The following is a 24,186-nucleotide window of genomic DNA, read 5'->3' on the forward strand; positions in this document are numbered from 1 at the left end:
TTTCTAAAATAACAACTTTATTGGGTAATTGACATGCTGTACAATTCACTCACCTAGAGTGTATAATTCAGTGGTTTTTAGTATATTCAGATATGTGCAACATCACTACACCATTTTAGGATATTCTCATCATCCCAAAAGAAACCCTGTACCCATTAGCAGTCACTTTCTTTATTTCCCCCAACTCCTCCAGCCCTAGGCAACCTCCAATCAACCTTCCTTAGACAACATTTTAAACTCTTATTTAGAGGAATTATAACCCAATGGAAATCCAGTTTGGGGCACAGCTTTTTTTTTTTCTCTAAATACTATGTGTTTCAAAAGGGGGCACAGTTTAAAGTAGAATCGCTTTTACATTTTCCCTTCTACCTTGGGCCAGGCACTGTCCTCAGTGCATTAGATTCGTCCTTTCACCACTAAGTGCAGCACACAGATGGCATTCTATCCACCTTATAGATGAGGAAACTACAGCTCAGAGAGATTATTAAGTAAGGAGCAGAACACGATTCATTCATGTGACCCCAGAGTCTGTGTTCTTGCTTATACATTATAAGGCCAACATATCTATACATCCAAATTCTGAAAAAAAATTAAAAATAAAAAAGCTCATAGGAGATCCCCCCAAGTTAGTCACCATGGTCTCTAAAATAGGTTTTCAGTTCTATCACAGTAAGGCAGCAATTTCTACCAAGCACCATTTATGGTGACGGGGTGATGTCTGCAAAAAAAAAAAAAAAAAAGACAGAGGAGCCCTAATGGAGCTTCAAGACAAGCTGAGGCCTCCAGTAAACATGTGCTGAGTATTGCTGTGCGGAGTGCTATTTAAGGGCATTCTGCCCAACTGAGCTGGAGGAGGCCTCCGCTCTCCCTCTAGTGAAGGGAGAGAGAAAACAAAGCAAAAAAAATGAGGCCAGGTCAGGAATTAAAACAGGGCAATGTGATTTAGGATGAAGACTTTAGATGAAGGAGGTGATGTTTAAACTTAGAGCTAAATGACAAAAACAAATCAGCCATGCAAAGACAAGCAGACAAATGTCTTAAGACACACAAGCATTGTGTGTTCGAAGAAGGGCAAAAGGGCCAGCATGGTGGGGCTGGGCACAGTGGGCAAGCACCAGACGGACGGAAATGAGGTCCAAGCAGCACGCAGGCTCTGCCAGCCAGGCTGTGGATGGAATTTGGGTTTCTAGAGCAACCAAAGGCCACTGGAGGGTTCAGCAAAGGAGAAACATGTTTACCAGGTAACACTGGTTGCTGTATGAAGAATGGATCGATCACAGGGAGCCTACAGTCTTGGGTATGAAACCAAGGAGGTCGCCATAGTTTAGGCACAAGATAAAGGGACTCAGAAGACGGGGTCAACAAAATGGCTGACGGCTGGCTCCAAAGGGTGAGAGCATGCTGGGCGCGGTAGCTCACGCCTGTAATCCTAGCACTCTGGGAGGCCGCAGTGGCAGGATGGCTTGAGCTCAGGAGTTTGAGACCAGCCTAAGCAAAAGTGAGACCCCCATCTCTACTAAAAATAGAAAGAAATTAGCCGGACAACTAAAAAACATATAGAAAAAATTAGCTGGGCATGGTGGCACATGCCTGTAGTCCCAGCTACTCAGGAAACTGAGACAGAAGGATTGCTTGAGCCCCGGAGTTTGAGTCTGCTGTGAGCTAGGCTGACGCCACGGTACTCTAACCCAGGCAACAGAGCGAGACGATGTCTCAAAAAAAAAAAAAAAAAAAAACACAAAGGGTGAGAACAAGAGGAATCAACGGTGATGAGGCTTTTGGCTTAAGCAACTAGGTACACTGGGCCATCTAACAAGATGGAGACTAGGGAACAGAAACAGCAGACTTGGAGGGAGAGGCTAAAAATCCAGTTAGAGTTGGACAGGATCGTGTAGATGCCACACTCACTTTCACAAAGGAACAGATCAGGGCTGGAGATGGAAATTAGTGTCATCAGCATTGAGGCCTTGAGACTGGACGAGATCACCAAGACAGAGTGTCTGGGCAGGGAGAAGAGAACCTAGGACTAAGCTCAGAGACTTGAGAAGCCAGCAAGGAGCAGCCAGGGGGCGGGAGGAGGAGAGAAGGATGGCAATAAACACTCCATTCAAACCCCTGCACTAAGACACTTGACCAAACTTGAATAAGGCTTCCGGAAGCCTAAGGTCACATCCCTAGGATGCCCCGCCCCCTTTTGAGTTCCCGTCTGGGAACACTCAGGGCTGTCAGAAGAATGTACTGTTCCATCTGGCCAGTGCCTGACACAGGACCCTGAACTCCGCTTCTTAGAACATTTACTAAAAAGGCGTCCCAGCTGTGAATGCCTGCTCTGTCCTTTTGAGATGTCTGTGTATCGCCTACAACCTAGCAGTGTCTTTCTCAAAGACCCGAGAGCCATCGGGAAGGGCAGGCCCCCATCTGCCAGTCTGTTGCCGTGGGAGGTCAGGATACTACCTTCATAAACAGCTGGCTTCACTGCATGGATGTTGACCCCCCTTTGTCATTTTTCACTTGAGCCCTCACTCAGCCCCCTCATTCTTCTTGTAAAACGCCCAGTCCCCTCTACACACGTCAGAATGGAGCTCAGCTCTCTCCCTACTGCCAGTATTTACTGAATGAAATCTGTTCTCACGACTTTAATGAATGCCTGCCTTTGTTTATCTTTGACACTGGTGTCCTCATAAAGCATTTCACCCTCACTAGTAACCAAAACACAAACTCCAACAGTAAGCAAAAAATGTCAAAATAGCAACAAATGAAGCCCTACATATGGTGCCCTGCTGGCAATGGGCAGGGCACAGGCCTTGTGATGTTGCCCCTTCTGAGGGGGCTCACAGGAAGGAGGCCACGTGACCCCAGAGGCAGATGCAGCTGCAAAGCAGTGAGGACTGCAGGCAACTGCCGGAACCCACCCCGCCAACACCTTGATCTGGGACTTCTGGCATTCAGAACCAGGAAATGATAAATTTCTGTTGTTTAAAACCCCCAGTTTAGAGACAGAGTCTCGCTCTGTTGCCCAGGCTAGAGTGAGTGCCGTGGCGTCAGCCTCGCTCACAGCAACCTCAAACTCCTGGGCTCAAGCGATCCTCCTGCCTCGGCCTCCCGAGTAGCTGGGACTACAGGCATGCGCCACCATGCCCGGCTAATTTTTAAAAAAAAATAAAATAAAATAAAATAAAAATAAAAAAAAATAAAACCCCCAGTTTGCGGTATTTTGTTACAGCAGCCACAGGAAACACTGGCCCCAAGGAAACCTTGAGTCAACCCCTTGTGCCATTCTTTGATGAGCAACTGTATTAACAGCAAGCTTTCTCAGCCACCAACAGACAAAACCTCAGAGCTGTATTAACATCAGAAAAACTTTGTAGGAAGATATATTTTGTATGTATAAAAGTAATGCATGCAAATTATAGGCATTTAGAAAATACATAAGGAAAACTTTTAATTACCAGTAACCCGGCCACCCACATCCATCCACACTAGCAGCTTTTACTTATTTACACATAAGTTTGTCTCCTGGCCTATTCATGCCAACACACTACAGAGTGTGTTCCATGTGACAAGATGTTCAAAATACTGGCTGTGCAGCACCACACCATCAGATGCATAGCCTCTTATTTCACGATCGCTGTAGGGGCTACAAATGCTGCTGCCGCAGAGCACCTCTGCAATGCCAGAGTCACTGTTGAGTACCCCACTCTTAGGGTTAAAAGGACTGAGGACACTTCCTAAGTGCTTGTTCCATCCCGCCAAACAGCCCCCTCAGAAGGGGCAACATCACAAGGCCTGTGCCCTGCCCATTGCCAGCAGGGCGCCATATGTAGGGCTTCATTTGTTGCTATTTTGACATTATTTTTTGCTTACTGTTAGAGTTTGTGTTTTGGTTACTAGTGAGGGTGAAATGCTTTCTTATTGTGCCTACTGGTCGCCTGCATTTCTCTTATGCATTGAGCGGCAGGAGGGGGACATGGATGAACAGGGATGACACAGGTTCCTGGTGGGATGTCCTAGCTATGTGGATCAAGGGGCTGCAGCTAATAAGGCAGGCAGGATGGTTCCCTCCTGGGAGGAATCTGGCCAGTTGTTCTGGAAGCCCAATCTAAGTAAAGCTGGAAAGGAAGCAAGCAGAATACCCCACTTCTGGGCAAATGGTATGGTTTGAAATCCTTGGTGTCTAATGTATGATCAACCCTACACCGTGCTAACAAGGGAGGGGTAGGCAGGTAGCAAGGGTGCCCAGCCTCTGGGAAGGGCAGTGAGTCTCAACTGGTCCAGAGGGCCCAAGCACGAGCATTCCTCCAGCTCCCAGATGCTACTGCTGTGCGGGCCACGTGGAAAAGTTCCTTAGAAGAACAACTGCTTCTCTCACTGCCCCTGGGTCTCATCATTCTTCCTAAGCTGCTTTCAGAAGACGGTGCTGGTCTGAGAAGGGCTCCCACATGCCTTAGTTCACCTTCTTGAGAAGTGTGAAGCCCACTCCTACAGTCAGTAGCCACTACCCAGGATTCAGGTGATCCAACAGCAGCCTACCCAGCTCTCCCACCCATGTCTGCTGGCCCTGGCAGGAGTGTCCACCTGGAGACAAGATGACCCCACGCCTGCAAGAGCCTACCCCACACCACACTCTATAGCCCAGCAGCCACCATTATCCTGGGGACTGAGTTTCTCTAGCAGAGCTGCAGGTCCTGGATGCACCTGTATTCAGGCTCTAATTGCCCTAATCTGTGGGCTCTGGGTTGAATGGTGGCCCCAAAAAGACAGGTACAAATCCTAACCCCCAAGGCTTGTGAATGAGACCTTATCTGGGACAAGATCTTTCTAGCTGTAATGAAGGTAAGGATCTGAAAATGAGGAGCTCACCCTGGATTACTGGGCGGGCCCCAATCCAATGACAGGTGCCCTTGTAAGAGACAGAAGAGAAGACACAGGCAGACGAAGAGGAAGAGGTCATGTGACCACAGAGGCAGAGACTGGAGTGATGGGTCTACCATCCAGGGAACACCAAGGATTGCCAGCAACCACTAGAAGCTAGCAGACAGGCCTGGATCTGATTCTCTCTCAGAGCCTGCAGAAGAAACCAACCTTGCTAACAACTGGATTTCAGACTATTGGCTTCCAAAACTGTGGAAGAACAAGTTTCTGTTGTTTTAAGCCACCAAGTTTGTGGTGTTTTGTTACAGCAGCCATAGGACACCCCTACACTCTCCTTCCAAAAGAATTAAAAGTGCTCTTATAGAAAAATTGCAGGATTAGGATTTATTTATTTTTGAAACAGAGTCTCACTTTGTTGCCCAGGCTAGAGTGAGTACCGTGGCATCAGCCTAGCTCACAGCAACCTCAAACTCCTGGGCTCAAGCGATATTACTACCTCAGCCTCCCGAGTAGCTGGGACTACAGGCATGCATCACCATGCCCGGCTAATTTTTTCTATATATATTAATTGGCCAGTTAATTTCTTTCTATTTATAGTAGAGATGGGGTCTCGCCCTTGCTCAGGCTGGTTTCCAACTCCTGACCTTGAGCAATCCTCCGATCCTCCCGCCTCAGCCTCCCAGAGTGCTAGGATTACAGACATGAGCCACCCCGCCCGGCCCAGGATTAGGATTTAAATGCAGCATCCATGAGCAGAGAACCTGCCCATGCCTTTAACATTTTTCCAAAGTATAATCTAATAGACATCTGGCTTTAAGAAATAGAAAAGTCATTCCCCACCCCCTGTAGATGCTGAGAAAGCCCCCAGCCTCTATTTTTAGAAGGTCTTATATTCTAATTCTAGTCAGCCCTCTCACAGTCAAATAGCAGGAAGCCCTGTGAAAAAGCCCAGAGAGAAAATCACAACATCCCATTCCTTACCAGGGGAGCTCACAGGAGGGCAGGAAGAAGGACCGAGGCAGCAAGGAGACAATGACGTGCACGCACTGCATCCTCTCTCAACTTTCCATATCCTTCCCTTACTACAAATGCAATGTTAATGCCCATGGCTTTCACACCCTAGGAAATATCCAGAACCTTGCAAAACAAGTGAAGAGTCCTCTGTCATTTGTAAGGTGTCATTCATTGCAAAGTGGCTTCCAGAAAAAAAAAAAAGGATAAATGTGACTACATAAAGATAAAAATTTCAAGGCCAAAAAACAACAGCAGCAAAGTCAAAGTGGGAAAAGTCTATCATAGGCAAAAGCTAATCCTGCTAATGAACAAAGAGCTCCTAAACAGTGAGGAACAAAAGATAATAACCCAGGAGAGAAATGAGTAAGATACAAACAGCCCATTCACAGCAAAATTGAAAAGGGCCCTTAAACCTCTGAAAAGATGCTTAAGCTCGCTCTTAATAGCAAAACTGCATACCTCGTGGATGATAAAAATCCAAAGGCTTGCCCACCCCTCTGTGGCAAGGCCATGGGAACCAGGGGGGTGGGGCTAGAAACCAAGCTCCAGGCATCACCCACCCCAGGCATCACACATGCTTAGCAGTGTCACTTCTAAAAATCTATCCCAAAAATATACATGATTAATGCACAAGGATTTTCACTGTACCATTATTTATGATAGCAAAAAGACTGAAAACAATCCAAATGTCCATCAATTGGGACTAGTTAAATGAACCATGCTATGGCCACAAAATGGAACAGCACACTGCCAATGAGCGCAGTGGTGTGTGCGGTAAGAGCGCTGGAACACAGGAGAGGGTGACCTGGCAGCCGGTGGGAGGAAGAGCTGCTGACCAGTTCTGCATAGGGGTGCAGCTCTCCCTGAGAGCCCCTGGCCTCCATTCTTGATTTCCTGGGTGGCGAGTGGAAGGATGGGGAGGGATTAGCCCCCGGAGGCAAGCAGCTCAAGCAGACAGAATGGAACGAAGAGTAGAGCATCAGGCTCAACCTAAAAGGTGGCTCAGCAGGCTAATAGGGCTGAAGCATAAAGCATTGCAGCCAGCTCCTAGTGCGTGAAGCAGTGGCCCACTCTTTGTCACCTAGCCCTTAATCCTAGACTAGGCAGGTGAGAGAGGAAAGCAGAGACTGCATGGTCCAGGGCGTGTCATCTGCAGGTGGCCTTGTGCTCGCTGGTCCTACTCAATGCACTCCATGACATGTATCTGCAGGGTGTCCATATCAGGAGCCTGATACTGGCACTTGGGACAGCAGAAGTCAGGTGGCTCTTCGGGGGGGCTTCTCCTCTGGCTGGGCAGGGCCAGATGAAAGGAGTGGGCTGGGAAAAGAGAACAGGCGGCACCAGCTGTAGGGGCTTCGTGCACATCCCAGGTATAAGTCAGAGGAAAGGGGAGGATGAAGAGGCAGTGAGACTTGACAGGACTGTCTATTTGACTACAAGGGTCACCACCCATGTGAGACCAGGAGCCACCACTACTGCCACATGGCAGGGGGGACTGGGGGGGGATGGCCAATACCAGCTTCTGCCGTCAAGGCTCTGGAGAGCCCTCCCCACCTGCCTCCTCCGGCAGTCACTCACTCACCTGGTGCGGGGGGCAACGGGGCCTGGGAGACCTCTATGTGCCGCTTCCTCATATCCTCAATCCTTTGAAAATAGAAACTGTCCAATCAATACGTGCATTTCTATAAAGCTCCTAGCTGCATTAGCGTGAAAAAAGCTGTTAGAAGGACAGGCCCAGAGGAAAGGAGAGGAAAGGAAGTGCAGCAAGCCCTAACCTGGAATGCCAGGAGCCATCAGTCTCCTGTGGTTACCACCGCTGAACCCCCAGCGCTGTGCCCGCTGCCCGTGAAGCACACTCTCATGAGCCCACCTGGCAGACTCCTGACAGCTGGCCTTCAACTTAGAGTACTCCCGCTGCAGTTGCTCCACCTGCTCCTGCAGAAGCTCCTTCTTTTCAGCCAGCTTCTCCCGGGCCTGCCTCTCAGCCTGGAAGTCTGCCTTGTAGATATCGGCCTGGCAAACGCAGGAGAGAGGGATGTGCCTGCGGTCCAGCCACCACCATCAGGGGCTCTCTGTGCTGGGCACTGGGAGAACAAAGCAGAACCCACTCCTGTCCTCCCAGGGGAACAAAGCAGAGCCCACTCCTGTCCTTCCGGAGCCCAAGGCAGCAAGTGACCCTAGGTGCACTGAGAGGTCAAGGAACAGTACAAGGGACTCAGAAAGCTTAAAGAAGCCAAAGCAAAAACATGCCAAAGAGATATGCCAGGTCCCAGTGCCAAGGCGGACCACAGATGAGGGCCCTCACCTGGGCCTTCAGGACTGGAACAGTCTCCATCACAATCTTGTGCTGCTCTGCCTCTTCCTTCAGTTTGTCGATCACTTCCTGTTTGGCCACCAGTGCCTCTTCGGCCTGCTGGAGCCGTTGCTTAAGATCTTCCAGCTGTATTCCCTAAAAATGGGCAAGGGGGAGCTGACGGAGCCTCATCAGCCCAGGGCAGGGGCTGAGCTACCTCCCAGGCAGGCTGCTGCTCCAGCTGAGGAGAACTGAGAAGGACAGAAGAGTAGCCCTGGCTGAGGCGAGCTGCAGCGATGCCAGCCCCTTGCTTTAAGAGGCCATCATAGGACCTCAATGTGTACAGGGAGAACACTGCATCCTGCCACGCCCTAAAAGGACAGAAGAAATGCTGAGGTTTCTCTCAGGACATAAAAGAATATTGGTTCAGATGATTGTCATGAGCAGAAAGAAAAAAAAAAAAAAGAATATTGGGACTGAAGGGACCTCTCAGGTTATCTGGTACAACCTCCTACCCAAGGAGACATTCCCTCCACAGAATCCCAGCTGAAAGGGACAGGGGCCACACTCACTCCCATGGCTGCCCACACACAATGAGCCAGTCCCATGCACAAACCCTCTACCAACTACATGCCCACCACGTGCACACTGTTCCTTCCACTCTGCCATGTGGTCAAAGGTCTGCTCACCCCACACAGATATCCCCCCACTGCACAAACACATGCACACACCCCACTAACACTTCCCTCCAGAGAGTACATGGCCAACTAACTCTTCCGCATATGACCTGGTTTCACGCTTCATCCTTATAAGTCTCCTCTAGGTAAATTCACAGTCAACAGTGTCCTTCTTAAAATGTGACCGCTAGAAATCACACCCGGTTTAGGTCTCATGAGGACAAACTAGAAAAGGGCTCCCAGCACCTTTTAACACTGGGATGAAAATGTTACCCGGCCTTACCTTGGCTCAGGGAAAACTGAGCCAGATGGTGATGGCTGGCAGGAGAGGATGTCCATGGAGACAATCACGTCCCCAGCTTCACAAAAAGAGTATCCCAAGGCCCTGGCTCAGCCCACCATGGGGGTGGCCTGCTGATGTGGCTGAGAGCATCCCAAATGTTCCCGCCTCTTACCAGGTGTGGTGGCTCACACCTGTAATCCTAGCACTCTGGGAGGCTGAGGCGGGCAGATTGCTCAAGGTCAGGAGTTCAAAACCAAATGTCCCTGCCTCCCCAGTCTCCCCTTAGCTATCACGGCTGCAGGCATGACAAAGGTTCAGAAGTTAAGTATGTCTCCCAAGGCCAATTCTGTCAAGTCTCAGGGCTCATAGTCTTCTCTGTCTCCAGGGGTGCTGGGAGAGGAAAAGGCAAGGCCAGCCCTGGCTGGCCATACTCACTCGCTTTCGCTCGTTGCTCACCACGCTACTCTTGATGTGGCTGTCATACTCTTGGAAGAGCTGGTGATAGGCCACCTGCAACTGGGCCAGCTTCCGCCTGAGGAAAAGGAGCTTTTGCTGGAGAAACCACCTTGTCTCAGGCCAACCACAGCTTTGCCCACTTCTAATTCTACACTTGTCCTTCCTGTGGCATTCCTGGAATGGGGGCTTCCAAGGCCACATGTGGACTCCTGAGGTCATCAACTCTGAGGCTTCGCTGACTGCCAGTACTACTGCAATTGGATCAGTTACTAAATAGTTAATATCATTTTCCCTGGAACTAACATTTTTAAATGTTTATAACAAAATGGAACCATCCTGCATGCTCTGAAAATGTCAACTTCGTGAAAAACTTAGAAAGACAGGGGGATTGTTCTAGAGTAAGGGAGATTCAAAAAACATGCCAAGGAAATGAACTTGAGATCCTGAATCAGATACTGGTAGAAGGGTTTTTAAGGACACATGTGGGACACATGGTGAAATACAAATGTGAACTGGATAACAGATAACATCATTGTACCAAAGATAAAACTGCCTGGGTGTGATAATGGTCAACTTTACCATTAACAAGGCTAAGGGATGGAAATCAGCCCTTGCCCACAGCCAGTTCCTAAAAGGACTCCCCAGAAGGCAGAAGAAAGCTATAGGCAATCTGGTGCCCACAGGCTCCACCGCCGCCCTGGGCCACTTCCCGGAAGACTCACTTCTCCTCCGAGGCAGCCTGGCGCTCCATGCGCAGCGCGGCCTCCATGCTCTGGTTCTGCATGCGCAGCTGGTCCACCTGCACACTGTGCTGTTGCTGCAGCGCCTCACACTCGCTCTCCAGCTGCCTGGCCTGCTCACTGGCTGCCCGGGCCCTGGCACAGGGACAGAAGAACAGACTGAGGGCAGAAGGCTGGGGGAAGGGAGGAGGGATGCATATAGGATGGGTCCTGAAAATCCTGTGACTACAAGCTGACTCCACATGTCAGGGTGGAAGCACTGTCACCAGAGACGGGGACAACCACAGAGGGCCAGATGGGGGCAGCAGATAAGGAGCTCTGCTCGAGTTGTGTTTCTTTCAAGGCAGGGGCCCAGAAGACACCCAAGTACAGACGGCAAGGAAGCCTGGGAGCCAGCACCTCACAGCCCCCTTAACACATTAACTGCCACGTGAGTTGTATTTAACTCACGCTAGTTTTGAGCCTGGGGCCTCATGAGGCAAAACCTGGGCAAAACCCTGCAGTTGATTCATGAAAATCTTACTTGATATTCTTATTGTTATAATTAATATTGACTAATTCTAAAAATGTACATTAAGTGAATAGAAGTCAATACATTTCATTTTTCATTAAATTAGAAGGACTGTTTTGTTTTTGAAGTTTTTATTCTATTTTCATAATAAAACATTGTGGGCCCAAGGAAAGTTTTTTCTGGTGTGGCAGTCAGTGTGTTAATCTACACTGGCTCCAGCCTCATCCCACTGCCCCAAGGCCTTTCACAGCCCCCACTGCAGGGGTGATGATGAGTGCTTCTATGTGGACCTGGGGTGGCCACAGGCGACATGCAGACGGGGCTCTTCACAGGTCTCCCGAACTCCGCCTGGCTGGCCTGGCTGTCTGGCTCTCTCCCCTCCATGCCTTCATTCATGCCGCCCCCCCAACCCTACCCCAGTCCTCTCTGCCCATCAAAGCCAGAGCCAAAGCCCCTCCCTTTTACACAAAGGCTCCCAGAGGATTGCCCCAAGCACACCCTGACCACATACTGTGCTAGGATGGCTGGGCCACCCCTGTCAGCTGGCCCAGCTGTCTGGAGGGCAGCAGCTGGGTGGTATGAGAACCACAGAAACCTTCCTGCCCTTGGATCCAATGACCCCACTTATAAGAACCTAGATTCTTTTGAAAAGAGAATGACTGACAGGCCTGAGGCTGCTGGCTCGCAAGGCTGGCCCTTAGCTGGTGCAAGTTCCCTCCACTGCTGTGACACTTTCCCTACTGATGAGGGCGGACCCTGCACCTGGAATGTGGTTTATGCCAAGCACCTGCTCTCCTGCTGGAAGTTGGGAATTTTGGAATATGCCCAGCAAAGGATGCCAACATGACCAGACCTCAATAAATACCCGAGGTGCCAAGTTTCTAGCAAGCATCCCTGGGCAGAAACACCAAACCCCACCTGTGGTTCCTGCCCTGGCAGGTCCTGCCACATGCCCTTTCCCTATGATCAACCTCAACTGTGGGGCAACTGTGTGCCACGTCCTGTGAGTCCTTCCAGAGAACCATGAACTGTGGGTGTGGTCTTGGAGCCCCTGAAATGCCTACAAAAGAAATAATACAAACTCCAACAAAGGGTCAGAGCCCAAATCTCTCCCAACACCTGCTCTGACATCCATAGGGTATTCATGCAGCATCCACAGAGGAATTCCCTGAAGGCTCATAAACCCACCTCATTCTTCTTGAAACCCTGGAAGCGGCCTCCAGGGCAGGCTTTTTGTTCCCACTCACCTGCCCTCCAAAGTCTGACATTCCTTAGTGGCAGCCTCCAGGCAACTCTGGCTCTCTTGGAGCTCCCCGAGCAAGGATGTCACCTGGGCTTTCACAGAAGCCTTGTCCTCAGCCATCTGCTGTAGGAGAGAAAGACATCCCTGTCAGCACTGTTTTCTCCAGAGCTGCCACTCTGAATCCCGAAACATGTGCACCCTGAGGGCTTCTCACCTGCCCTCATCACCCCTAAAGCCAGGCACGCTAAGGCCTCATGAACCCAGCGGCCACCTGACCCTCCCCAGTGCTCCACCTCGACCTGCCCAACTTCCCCCACTCATCTCATCCCTCACCTCCTGAAGCTTCCCAACCCCAGCAAGATAGCTGAAGCAGTGGAAAGGGGTCAAGTCCTGAGAGCCCATGCCACCAGGCCACCAGGCCCCCTCCTGACTCCTGCAGATGGTGCAACAAGAGACCACAATGGACTGAAGGAGCACAGAGATGTCCTGAGTCTCCTGAGGCTGCCAATAGTTCAGCCACTGCCCTGGCAACTAGGCTGTGAGGGCTGCACCTGGCAGCAGCTTTGCGCTGTGGCCCAGCAGGGAATATCTCTCAGCCTCTCTGAGACTCGGTGCAAAAGGTGGCAAGACACAGAGACAGCAAAGAAAATACAAGCTCTAGCCCACAGGCCCAGGCCACGAGAAGGTGAGAGTTTTTGTAAAGCAAGAACAGATATTGAATTTTGTTAAACACTGAGAACTGCAAAAACTCTCGGCATGAACACTCCATTCAAACCCCTGCACTAAGACACTTGACCAAACTTGAATAAGGCTTCCGGAAGCCTAAGGTCACATCCCTGGGATGTCCCAGCCCCCTTTTGAGTTCCTGTCTGGGAACACTCAGGGCTGTCAGAAGAATGTACTGTTCCATCTGGCCAGCGCCTGACACAGGACCCTGAACTCCACTTCTTAGAATGTTTACTAAAAAGGGGTCCCAGCTGTGAATGCCTGCTTTGTCCTTTTGAGATGTCTGTGCCTACAACCTGGCAGTGTCTTTCTCAAAGATCCGAGAGCCATCGGGAAGGGCAGGCCCCCATCTGCCAGTCTGTTGCCGTGGGAGGTCAGGATACTACCTTCATAAACAGCTGGCTTCACTGCATGGATGTTGACCCCCCTTTGTCATTTTTCACTTGAGCCCTCACTCAGCCGCCTCTCGACCCCCTCATTCTTCCTGTAAAATGCCCAGTCCCCTCTACACACGTCAGAATGTGTGTGCACCCCTCTACTTTAAGCCCTCCAGTTTGTGGTACCTTGTTACAGCAGTCCTAGAAAAGTCATACACTTCCCCAAATGGTAAACGAAGGCCTTAAGCCAATTCTCCCCATATTGCCCCCCGCAGGCAGCACGTCCCTTTCTTGACTACTGTCACCAGGATCGTGAGATCAGCCAAGCTCAGACAAAAAGGCTCTAAAACAGCCTCCATTAGCAAACACTGAGCATGCTTTCCTTTGGAGGTTCTGCACAGTGCAGGGCCAACCCATAGGCCTGGGGTTCTGGCCTGGTCCTGGAAGATAATCTCTAACCACCTGGAAAATCCTGCCTGATAAGAGTGTCTCAGTTTAGCAGGGGCCAAGGACCCTGCCAGGCAGTCTATACCAATGACATGATTTGTCGGGGCAGCCTGAGCCACATGGTATCAGTGGGACCTCCAGGTAGCTGGAGCCTGTGTAGCCAGGTCAGCCCCATGGGTGCTCCATGCCTACGTGACCCACCCCAGTACACACCCTGGACACCACAGCCCAGGGGGAGCATCCCTGGCTGGCGATACTCCACATGTGTTGTCACACATTGTTGCTCACACATCACTGCTGGGAGAGTTAAGCACTGTCCATTCACCTCCCCGGGAGAGGACACCCAGAAGCTCTCGCCTGGCCTCTGCTGGACCCCGCCCTCCGCACCTTGTACTTTGCTGATTTTAACCCGTGTCCTTTCGTTGCAATAAACTGTAACTATGAGTGTGATGGCTTTTCTGAGTTCTGAGTCCTCCCAGCACATCAGCTCTTGGGGACCCCTGACCACAAGTTCCCTCCTGGAATACTAGTGTCCCTGTCAGTTTTCAAAATGCAGGCAGTTGGTGGCACAGGTGGGGCTAGGACCCCAGCTCCTGACTACCTGCTGGCATCTCTTCAGGTGCTCCACCTCCTGCAGGGCCTGCTCCCTCTGCCTCCTCAGGTCAAGCTTTTCCAGGCTGAGTCTCTCCACCAGTTTCTTGGCCTCCTGGAATTTGTGCATGAGGAACTCCTTCTCTTCCCTCTGGCTGACTTGGAAACGCAGCAGCTCCTCACAGCGCTCTCGCAGCATCTGGTTGCTCTGCCGGATGGCATCTGGTGGCAAAGGGGACAGCAAAGGGAAGGTGAGCCTGAAGTACAGGAGGTCAGAGGCCAGAAGCAGGAGCCCCCATCCATAATACATGGCCTCTCACAGAGATAGCTGGCTTCCAAACACTCCCTTTTATGCTTTAAACACCTCCAAAATCAATTACACTAATGATATGCCTCTAAGTTTCTCCAAGGAAATACCAAACACACCAGCTTCACTTAAAAGCATGTGTCACATGCCACTTTCTTTGTAAGCAACTCCAGAATTCATTTGTATTCTGGTCAGTTCAGGTATGCCCGCCCTGGGACACTGAGTCCCTCCCAGGACCACATCCCTGCTTTCTTCCAGATCAGTGTGGCCTAGCATGCCTGCGGTCAGCAGAGGCCAGAGGAAAGGAAAGCCCCACACCCAAGGGACATCCCGGGTAGTAAAGGAGCCATGTGAGGTAATAAAACTGATCAGGGACATACAAAGGTTCTAGCAAGTACAGAGCTGTATTAAAACAGGGGCAGGCAGTCAAAATCCTTGACCAACTAACTACTTCCTGCTGACAAGCACACTAGCCACCCACCCCCTCCACTCCCCCTGGGGGAACCCATCAGAATCCTGCCAGCTCAGCCCAAAGTTCAACTCACATGCAACTTTTTAAAAAATTTTTTTTGTTTGTGATGGAGTCTCGCTCTGTCACCCTTGCTAGAGTGCAGTGGTGTCAGCCTAGCTCACAGCAACCTCAAACTCCTGGGCTCAAGCGATCCTCCTGCCTCAGCCTCCCAGGTAGTTGGGACTATAGGCGCATGCCACTGCGCCTGGCTATTTTTTCTATTTTTAGTAGAGACGGGCTCTCACTCTTGCTCAGGCTGATCTCCAACTCCTGAGCTCAAACGATCCTCCTGCCTCAGCCTCTCTGAGGGCTAGGATTATAGGCATGAGCCACCACGTCCAGCCTGCAACTTCTTTTTTTTTTTTTAACTTTTTTAACTGAGGCAAAATTGAAATAACATCAAATTCACCATTTTAACTATTTAAAAATATACAGTGGTAATCCAGTGGTTTTTACTATATCCATAAGGTTGTGCAACCATTAGGGCTACCTGATTCCAGAATATTTCCAGCACCCCAACAAGAAACTGCAGACCCATTAGCAGTCACCCTCCCTTTCCCCCCCCCACAATCCCTGGCACCTACCCACCTGCTCTCTGCCTCTGGGGATTGGCATTGCCCTCTTCTGGACAAGTCACATAAACTGAATCACGCACTAGGTACACAAACTGCTTCCATGAAGCGTCTCCCCAAGCATTCGAAGCACAAACTATGTCCTCCCTTCTCCCTGGCTCTCCCAGCCTCTTCCACCAACACAATCATGAACATCTTGGGGGGCAGACATCTTCAGGACCCCTGCGGGTCATGTGGAGCCATTGAGTTCCACTTGCCACCTACTAAGCTCAGGTCAGGCAGCACAAGTAGAAGCAATATAGCCTCAAGGCCTCTACATGCTGCTGGAGCTGCACTGAACACACAGCCTGGAAGGGAACCAGGGGTTCCACATGCCATGCCATGGTCCCTGCGCAGCTGGCATGCAACATTCTCACTCCCAAGTCTGCCCTGGTAGAGTTCTCTCCTGGGGATGAACAGAGGCCCCTGACCTGGTTGCCAACTCTATGTGCACTAGTGTCCTTAAGGCCTCAATACAGCAGGTCTCACCTGGGGACAACTGGCAATGCCTGGTGACATTGTTAGTTGTCACAACTGGATGGGTACTGCTGGCATCTATTTGGCAGAGTCCAGGGATGCTACTCAACACCCTGCAATGAGCAGGACACCCCCACCACAAAGAATCATCCAGCTTCAGGTGCCAACAGTGCTGAGGTAGAAGCCCTGGCCCTAAAGCAGGCAGTTCATGTTGGTTCTCTCTCTCCAATGTAGCCTCACCCTCAAGGAGACCAAGCAGCCCCTCGGTGGCAAGACAACTGCATTGGCCCCTTTCACCCTGGAAGGAAAGGTGGTTCGTCTTGACAAAAAGACAAGACATGTATTCCAGGCATGGATTTAGTCCCTGCTCAGAGGGTGTCAGCCAGCAACAGTCTCTGAAGCCTACAGAGCATGTAAGCATGTGGGTTGGCACAGGAGCCAACATAACTTCCCAGACCACTGTCCAGCAAAGGAGGTGGGGGAGCGGGCCAGTAACTATGACTTCCACTGGCCACAGCACATGCTGCCTTGCCCAAGAGCCACCGGCCAGCTAGGGATATAGAGGCCCAGCCATGTTGGTCATTCCAGCTCCAGAGCTCCCCTAGGGTTGGCCAAGGCTATCCCAGAGTCAGCCCCAAAGCCCACTTCTCCCTCTGCCCACCCCTGCTCCTTCCCCTGTCGCTCTTTTCCCTTCCCCAGTACTGGTCCTGAGTGCCCTGTAAATAAACTTCCTGCCCTCTGATCTGCACCTCAGCATCCACTTCTGGGGAACCTCACCTGAAACCAAGAGGGAGGATAGCTAAGCCACCTCTCAGGCGAATTCCCACCCACACTCAGCAAACACAGACGGGCAAGTGAGGAGAACAAGCCTTTTCCTCAGCAAGGCTGGGTATCCTGATGTTTTACTCCACCCACTGTCTTCCTCACCTCGGAGCTCTTGATTCTCTTCCAGACAGCGCTGGAGGGCTTCAGAACTGGCCTGCTCTGAAGGTAGATGCAGCATGGCTGGCTTCCCCAGAGAAGACTCTTCACACAGCACGTCCTGGTCCCCTGCCGGGCCACCACTGGGCTGTACCATCTCACACAGCTGATTCTTCCAGAGGTGCCTGCTCATCCAACAAGTCACTGTCTGGAAGAGAAAGACAGCAGAGGCATCACATGAGACCCATGTAGAATTCTCTTACCCAGCAGGACAAGTTTACTCTGTGCAGGAGTTCTGGGGCTAGGGTTCAGCACTGATTTTAAACTCTCTGCCTAGCACCTATATCCAGGCAGTTAAGTTAATGGAAGTTAAGAATTTTACCAGAGGTGAGAAATTAGGGAGAGGATTATGTGTGGAAGAAGATGTCAATGTGCTGGGAATCATATCCCTAAACACCTCCAAGCTGGAGAAGTATAAGGTGCTGGCTCCTCACCTAGTATAGCAGGCTGAAAGGCAGCCCCCAAAAAGATATGTCCATGTCCTAACCCCCAGAACATAAAAATGTGACTTTATCTGGAAAAATGGTAAACTTATCCTGGACTACCCAGTGGGCCCTGACGCAATGACAGGAGTCCTGAGAGACAGAGGAGGAGACAGAGGGAGACACACAGGGGAGGAGGCCATGTGGAGACGGAGCTGGGACTGGAGTGATGCAGCCACAGGCCCAGGAACAACTCTGGCTGCAGAAGCTGGAAGAAAAGGGGAGGGTCCTCACCTAGAGCTTTCGGGAATGTGGGTTTGCTGACCCTTTCATTTTGGACTTCTGGTCTCACAAACTGAGAAAGATTAAATTTCTGCTGTTTTAAACCACCAAGCTTGTAGTCATTTCTTACAGAAGCCCTGGGAAACTCCTATAACTCAGTAAGAGGGGCTGTGAGGAGACCAATCAGAGCCTGATGAGTGTTTCTTGGAGCTAGGGACACGGGCAGAGGGGATATCTGCTGTCTGATCACATGTGCTAAGGAATCTAAAAGTGGGAACTGGGCAGTCAGCCAGAGACAGTGGGGCAGAGAGATAGGCTAAGCTGCTTGTGTTCTCTTGTGAACTAGAAGTATACCATGTAGGACAGTGCCAGCCTGGAGCCCTTTTAAATCCTGCCCAAGAAGACTGACTACCAGGAGAAAGCAAATCCAATACAAGTTTCTGGAAGAATGCCTGAGGTGAGGGAGGGTGACTTTAATACCAAATAAACTTGGCCACTTTGACTATTTACACTGATACTGTCCCACTGAATACCCCACTAGACCCATCAGCAGCAGAAGATACAGCTGATCTCTCCCTCCTTCTCAATATACTTTCCTCCTTTGGCTTCCCCAACAGCCCACTCCTGCTCAGGTGCTTTCACTGGGCTCCCACCTCTTCACGTTGGATGCCCCAGGGCTCTGTACTGGAACCTCTTCTCTTCTCTAACTACATTCGCTCCCACAGTAATTCTATCCAGTCTCATGGCTTTAACCCCAATCTAATGCTTAATTAGACCTCTTTTCTAAACTCCACACTCACATATCAAACTCAACGTTTCTACTTGGTTATCTAGTAGTCCTCTCAAAACTAACCTCTCTAAAACTCCTGACAATCCCCCAAAGCCAGTTCTACCAATGAACTATTATCAGTTGATGGCAAATCCATCCTCCAGTTTATCAGGACAAGTAACTTGGAGTCCTTCTTGACTCACTCTCTCTCTTTCTCTCACTCAGAGAGAGAGTGCACATGAGTGTACATTCATATCTAATTGATCAGGAAATCCTGTAAAAATGTATCCCACAATCAATTTGGTTTTTTGTTTGTTTGTTTGTTTGTTTTTTTAGACAGAGTCTCACTTTGTTGCCCGGGCTAGAGTGAGTACGGTGGCATCAGCCTAGCTCACAGCAACCTCAAACTCCTAGACTCGAGCAATCCTGCTGCCTCAGCCTCCCGAGTAGCTGGGACTACAGGTATGTGCCACCATGCCCGGCTAATTTTTTCTATATGTATTAGTTGGCCAATTAATTTCTTTCTATTTATAGTAGAGAAGGGGTCTCACTCTTGCTCAGGCTGGTTTCAAACTCCTGACCTCGAGCAATCTGCCCGCCTCGGCCTCCCGGAGTGCTAGGATTACAGGCGTGAGCCACCGCGCCCGGCCCCCACAATCAATTTGATGACACTAAGCAATTAACATTAACTATTTTAGGTGTGATAATAATATTGTGGTTATTTTTTACAAAGTTCTTTCTTAGAGAGATGTATACCAAAATGTTTACAGATGATGTCTGAAATTCACTTCAAAATAATGGAAAAACTCCTAGGCATATACCCAAGAGAAATACAAACACATGTTCACACGTGAATGCTTACAGCAGCATTACTCTTAACAGCCAAAGAGTGGAAACAACTCAAATGTCCATCAACTGATGAACAAAATTTAGTACATCTACATGCTAGAACATGAACAAATCTTGGAAACATTATGCTAAGAGAAAGAAGTCACAAAAGACTATGTATTGCATGATTTCATTTATATGAAATACCCAAAATAGGCAAATCCACAGACACAGAAAGCAGATTAATGACTGCTGGGAAGAGCCTCTTAGGGGTAGGAGGGATGGGGTGAGTGGGAGCTGACAGCTAAAGAGCATGGAGTTTCTTTTTGGAGTGACGAAAACGTTCCAGAATTAGTGGAGACGGTTGCACAACTCTGTGAATATACACACTATAAGCCATTGAGATGTACAGTTTAATGGGTGAATTGTGCAGCATTCTCAATGAAGCTGCTATTGAAAATAATGGGAGAGGACTGTGAGAGGTATGAATTAAATAAAATTAGCCACAAGTTGATAACTGTTGAAATTGGGAGATGGGTACATGGGCTTTACTATACTAATCTTTCTAGTTTTGTAAATTTTTAAGAATTTTCAGCAATAAAATGCTCAAAGCACTATTGTCTCTCACCTGGATTACTGTAATGGCTTCTTAACAGATCACCCAGTTTCCACCCTTGCCTCCTACAATCTATTCTCCCCACCGAAGCCAGAGCGATCAATCTAAAAGATAATTCTGATCTCGTCCCTCCTCTACGGGAAACCATGCCACAGCTCCCCCTTAGTCCCTGGTGTAAAAGCCAAAGTCCCAGGCCGGCCTGGTGGCTCATGCCTGTAATCCTAGCACTCTGGGAGGCCGAGGCGGATGGATTGCTCGAGGTCAGGAGTTCGAAAAGACCCTGAGCAAGAGCGAGACCCTGTCTCTAATATAAATAGAAAGGAATTAATTGACCAACTAAAAATATATAGAAAAAATTAGCTGGGCATGGTAGTGTATGCCTGTAGTCTCAGCTACTCGGGAGGCTGAGGCAGGAGGATCGCTTGAGCCCAGGAGTTTGAGGTTGCTGTGAGCTAGGCTGACGCCATGGCACTCTAGCCCAGGCAACAAAGTGAGACTCTGTCTAAAAAGAAAAAGCCAAAGTCTCTACAATGGCCTGTAAAGCCCTGTACCATCTGGTTTCCCATTTCTTCCTCACCAACTATGCTCCCCTTACTTACTCACTCTGCTCCAGCCTCCTTGCTGTTCCTTGAATGTGCCAGGATGGCCCATTCATTCTCAGGTCACAGAGTGGTAACAGGGCGGACAGATATTAATCGTTTTGCAAAGTGAGCAAACTGAGGCACCCGAGATAAGATACTTGGCTGCCAAACTATATTTGAGGCCTTTTTAAAGAATTCAACGATTTCAAGATCATTCAACGTTGAACAAATGTTTCCAAACTAGAAGAGTCCTCGCACTAGAGGTATGATCAGACTCCGCGGCAGCGGTGGAGGGAAGGGCTGAAACAATCCCGCTCGCCGCTCAAGTAACCTGTGTCCTGAGTCGGCCCGCTTTGGCCAGAGTTGCAGAAGCGCGCGGCAGGAACAGGCCCGGGCCCAACAGGAGGGGGAGCCTGAACGTCTAGGGGAGTCCCGGAGGCGGCGGACCACCCGTCGATGGAATCCTGTCTTCGGGGAAGAAGACCACACCTGTCAGCAGAGTCGGTCAGACGTGAGGAGGGGGGAGCCGCAGGCTGCTAGCGCTCCTACGGCCCCGGCGCTCTGAGAAAGTCCCAGTACTGCGGTCGCCCTCTCTTCCGAGTCGAAATCCCCGCTACCGGCTTCCGGTGTCGTGGATGTGGGATCCGGAAGTAAAAACATGCAACCCCGCCCCCAGGAACGCATGAGGTAGGTGAGAGAAGCGAGACAGCGGCAAGGCCGCATCTTGCTCCAAATGCAAGTCCAAGCCTGCTAGCCTTGGCCGGCCAGCAGGACGCTCCGTAGTGATAAGCACCACCGCTACTTTTCAGGGCATCACGACCTACACTGCTCCTTGTCGCTCAGATGGCGGCACCCAGCATCGGGGCGCTTGGTCATCCCACCCTTGCCAGGGGTGGAGTCAAGAAGAGGCTGCCCAATAGGGCCAGCTTGACCCGAGAGCAGGTGACTGAGCCCCGAGGGGGCGGGGCTGCAGAAGGCCCCACCCAGACCTCGAAGGCAAGGCCAGAGGAGGCGTAGTCCAAGCTGCCGGCGGAAGTGGTCCTTCCGCGAGGGCGCGGGGCCTTTGGGCGGGCAGGAAAACCGGACCGTAGGGGCGGAGCTGGCGATGGGGACGCGGGAGAAGTGTGCGGAGCAGCGGCAGCGGGGACGGCAGGTGGCTGGCACAGGTGCCTGAGGGCGGGGCGGGGCGGCTCGCAAGCGGGACTGGCCCGGGATGCGCGCGCACCTGCCCTAGCCCCGCCTGCGCGACTTGGAGCCGAGGCCCCGCCCCGCGCGCCTCGCCTGAGACCGGTCAGCTCAGCTGAGGCGCCCGCCCTCGCTGCTTAAATGGGCTGGCGGGGAACAGCCCCCGGAAACGGCCGTGCACTCCAGGGCTGCGAGCGCGGAGGGTGGCGGCTGCAAGGCGCAGGTAACCAGGCAGGCGGGCGCCGCACCGGCGGAGGGGCGTGCTGCCTACCTCTGCAACACGCTGCCCTTTGATGCACGCTGTTTGCTGTGCTTGGGAATGAGCAGAATCGAGAGGGTCTTAATGGATATCTTTATACTCCACACCTCTCTCGTGGGGCCCTTGAGTACACTGAGACCTGGAGAGGGGAAAGCAATTGCCAGGGTCACCCAGCTTGGCAGGGGGAGAACTGGAGCTGAACTCCATCATCTGCACAATCTAATATGCTCCAGGTCTTTATAGCGTTTCTGATACAGTAAATAGGGTTTAACTCGGTTGCCCATAACTGATGCTCTAGCTGGAATCCACGAATCCTTTGGATAATTTTGTAAGGTATGCCCTGAATGAAAGCTTGGAAAAGTATGGCTGGGGGCCAGAGCCAGCCCTTTCTAACTCACCAAACTTCCTGTTTCCCACCAGTCCCCCAACCCCCGCCGCTCATAACAAGTGGTTTTGGTAATCAGGCGTCACCTGAGTGAGAGCCCAAAGGAACCCTCCCACTTTGTCAATGAGCCTTTCTTCCTCCAGAGATCATCATGGCAGAACAGGTGGCCCTGAGCCGGACCCAAGTGTGCGGGATCCTGCGGGAAGAGCTGTATCAGGGTGATGCCTTCCACCAGTCAGATACACACATATTCATCGTTATGGGCGCATCGGTGAGTCTTCCCCAGGCCGTGAATCTTAAAAGACAGACTTTGAGTGTGACATTGTGTGAGGCACTTCCTGATCCCGGACTCAGCTTTCCTAGCTTATTGTTCTGGCCACACTAGGCGCACGCTCTGCTAAGTCGAGCTCTTCCAAGTCGAGCTCTTCCTATTGCTCTTGCCTGTGGGCCATTACCATCCTACCACCTACCTGATACACACACAAGGCATTTCTGAACCCTGTGCCCAGCCAATGAATATAGAGCTGAGTCCTAGGGCTACAAGGTCCTTGAGAACCATCTACTTGGACCTTTTCCTCCTCCCTGGGGAAAACAAAGAATGTTATTCATTCTTTGAGTACTTTTTTCAAACCTGTTCATGACTTGCCAAATGTCACATAGTTGGTTAGTTCCAAAGGAAAGATCTGAAGCCCAGTCTCTGTCTCTTCTCTCTACCACATCAAGTTCCCTGGGGACAAACACAGAGCCTTTCTTTGAATGCCATCTCTTTGCCCCAACTCCCAAAGCCCGCTGAGAAGCTCCACCTCACCCCAACTGGCCCCGGTTGTCCAGCTGGTGAAACTGCTACTTTGATGGGCAAGGCCAAGGAGTAGAAGCAAAGGCAGAGGTGTAGCACGATAGTGGCAAATGGGAGGGGAGGCAAGAGATGGAGGGGTAGTCCTAGTAGAGCCATGGCCCCCTGTGTGCCATGTGGCAGAGAGGCATGGGAAGGGGCTGGTAGGACCAGGGTTTCATTTCAAATTAAAAGTGGTCTCAATTTTTCACTTTTAACCCTAGATGCACCCAAGAATCTGCTCACCGTCCTCTGGCTGTCTTTGCCGTAACTTATCATGTAATCTCAAGCAAGAGTTCTGTGAAAACTAGTTGGCTCTTGACTGGGTAGCCCTTGGCCCAGCACTTTGCACATTGTGGACCCCTCAGTGCCATACGAACTTAGTAGTTTTTTGTTCCACATTGAACAACGTGCCACTGCCCTTTGCCAAACCTACTCACTGCCAGCTTTGTATTTCTGATCAGTACTTGGAGAAGCAGAGCCAAAAGAAATGAGGAAGCGAGCAAGGGAGAAGGGCTCTGTCACCCCAAGCACTGTCTTCTGATTCCCCATAACCCTAGGACCCAGGAGAAGTCCCCAGGTGGAGTACATAGTGGTGTGGGCTTGGCCTCGGCCATGACCCCAACCTGGTACCCTTAGAGAAGCCATGCCTGTGTCAGCCACATCCCTTAACAGCTAGAATTCTGACCATTAGGCCTTTAGTCTAAGAAGCAGATTGGGGAAGAAAGTAAAAGTGGTTTCTCCCTCTTTCCCTGTCCCCACCCCATGCTGTCATAAGGACGTGGCAACAGAGCGACCCAGGCCACAATAATATAGCTTATGACTTCAGGCACTTAACTCTTAGACAGCTCATTGAGAGAATCCAAGCTTACTGTGTGACTTAGAGTAAGTGTCTTCCTTTCCCTGAACC

General features: G+C 50.6%; 2 protein-coding genes and 1 pseudogene across 9 annotated transcripts in view; 1 reads left to right on the forward strand and 2 right to left on the reverse strand.

Annotated features, from left to right (window-relative positions):
- Nucleotides 1-572, reverse strand: LOC109730237 (protein FAM223B-like; annotated as a pseudogene).
- Nucleotides 1-24,186, reverse strand: part of IKBKG (inhibitor of nuclear factor kappa B kinase regulatory subunit gamma) — a 27,013-nt gene continuing 2,827 nt past the window's right edge. Inside the window, exons 1-10 of one of the 5 annotated variants that reach the window (XM_075999717.1) lie at nt 20,638-21,513; nt 17,064-17,265; nt 14,241-14,452; nt 12,094-12,209; nt 10,318-10,470; nt 9,575-9,671; nt 8,192-8,335; nt 7,757-7,899; nt 7,469-7,530; nt 1-7,203 (exon numbers count right to left, since the gene is read on the reverse strand). In XM_075999717.1, coding sequence (XP_075855832.1) covers nt 7,064-7,203; nt 7,469-7,530; nt 7,757-7,899; nt 8,192-8,335; nt 9,575-9,671; nt 10,318-10,470; nt 12,094-12,209; nt 14,241-14,452; nt 17,064-17,265; nt 20,638-20,685 — 1,317 coding nt within the window. In that variant the 5' untranslated portion in view covers nt 20,686-21,513 and the 3' untranslated portion in view covers nt 1-7,063. Of the gene's footprint in view, nt 7,204-7,468; nt 7,531-7,756; nt 7,900-8,191; nt 8,336-9,574; nt 9,672-10,317; nt 10,471-12,093; nt 12,213-14,240; nt 14,453-17,063; nt 17,266-20,633; nt 21,514-24,186 lie in introns of those variants that run through there. The other 4 variants (XM_012758188.3, XM_012758186.3, XM_012758187.3 and 1 more) reach the window with 4 other exon arrangements.
- G6PD (glucose-6-phosphate dehydrogenase) overlaps nt 21,274-24,186 on the forward strand; it is a 17,562-nt gene continuing 14,649 nt past the window's right edge. The window contains exons 1-2 of one of the 4 annotated variants that reach the window (XM_075999716.1): nt 21,274-21,302; nt 22,588-22,715. In XM_075999716.1, coding sequence (XP_075855831.1) covers nt 22,596-22,715 — 120 coding nt within the window. In that variant the 5' untranslated portion in view covers nt 21,274-21,302; nt 22,588-22,595. Of the gene's footprint in view, nt 21,303-21,598; nt 21,782-21,813; nt 22,024-22,587; nt 22,716-24,186 lie in introns of those variants that run through there. The other 3 variants (XM_012758184.3, XM_012758185.2, XM_012758183.2) reach the window with 3 other exon arrangements.

The sequence above is a fragment of the Microcebus murinus genome, unplaced genomic scaffold, assembly GCF_040939455.1.
Source record: "Microcebus murinus isolate Inina unplaced genomic scaffold, M.murinus_Inina_mat1.0 scaf003_hap2_Mmur4.0, whole genome shotgun sequence".
Classification (NCBI taxonomy): Eukaryota; Metazoa; Chordata; class Mammalia; order Primates; family Cheirogaleidae; genus Microcebus; species Microcebus murinus.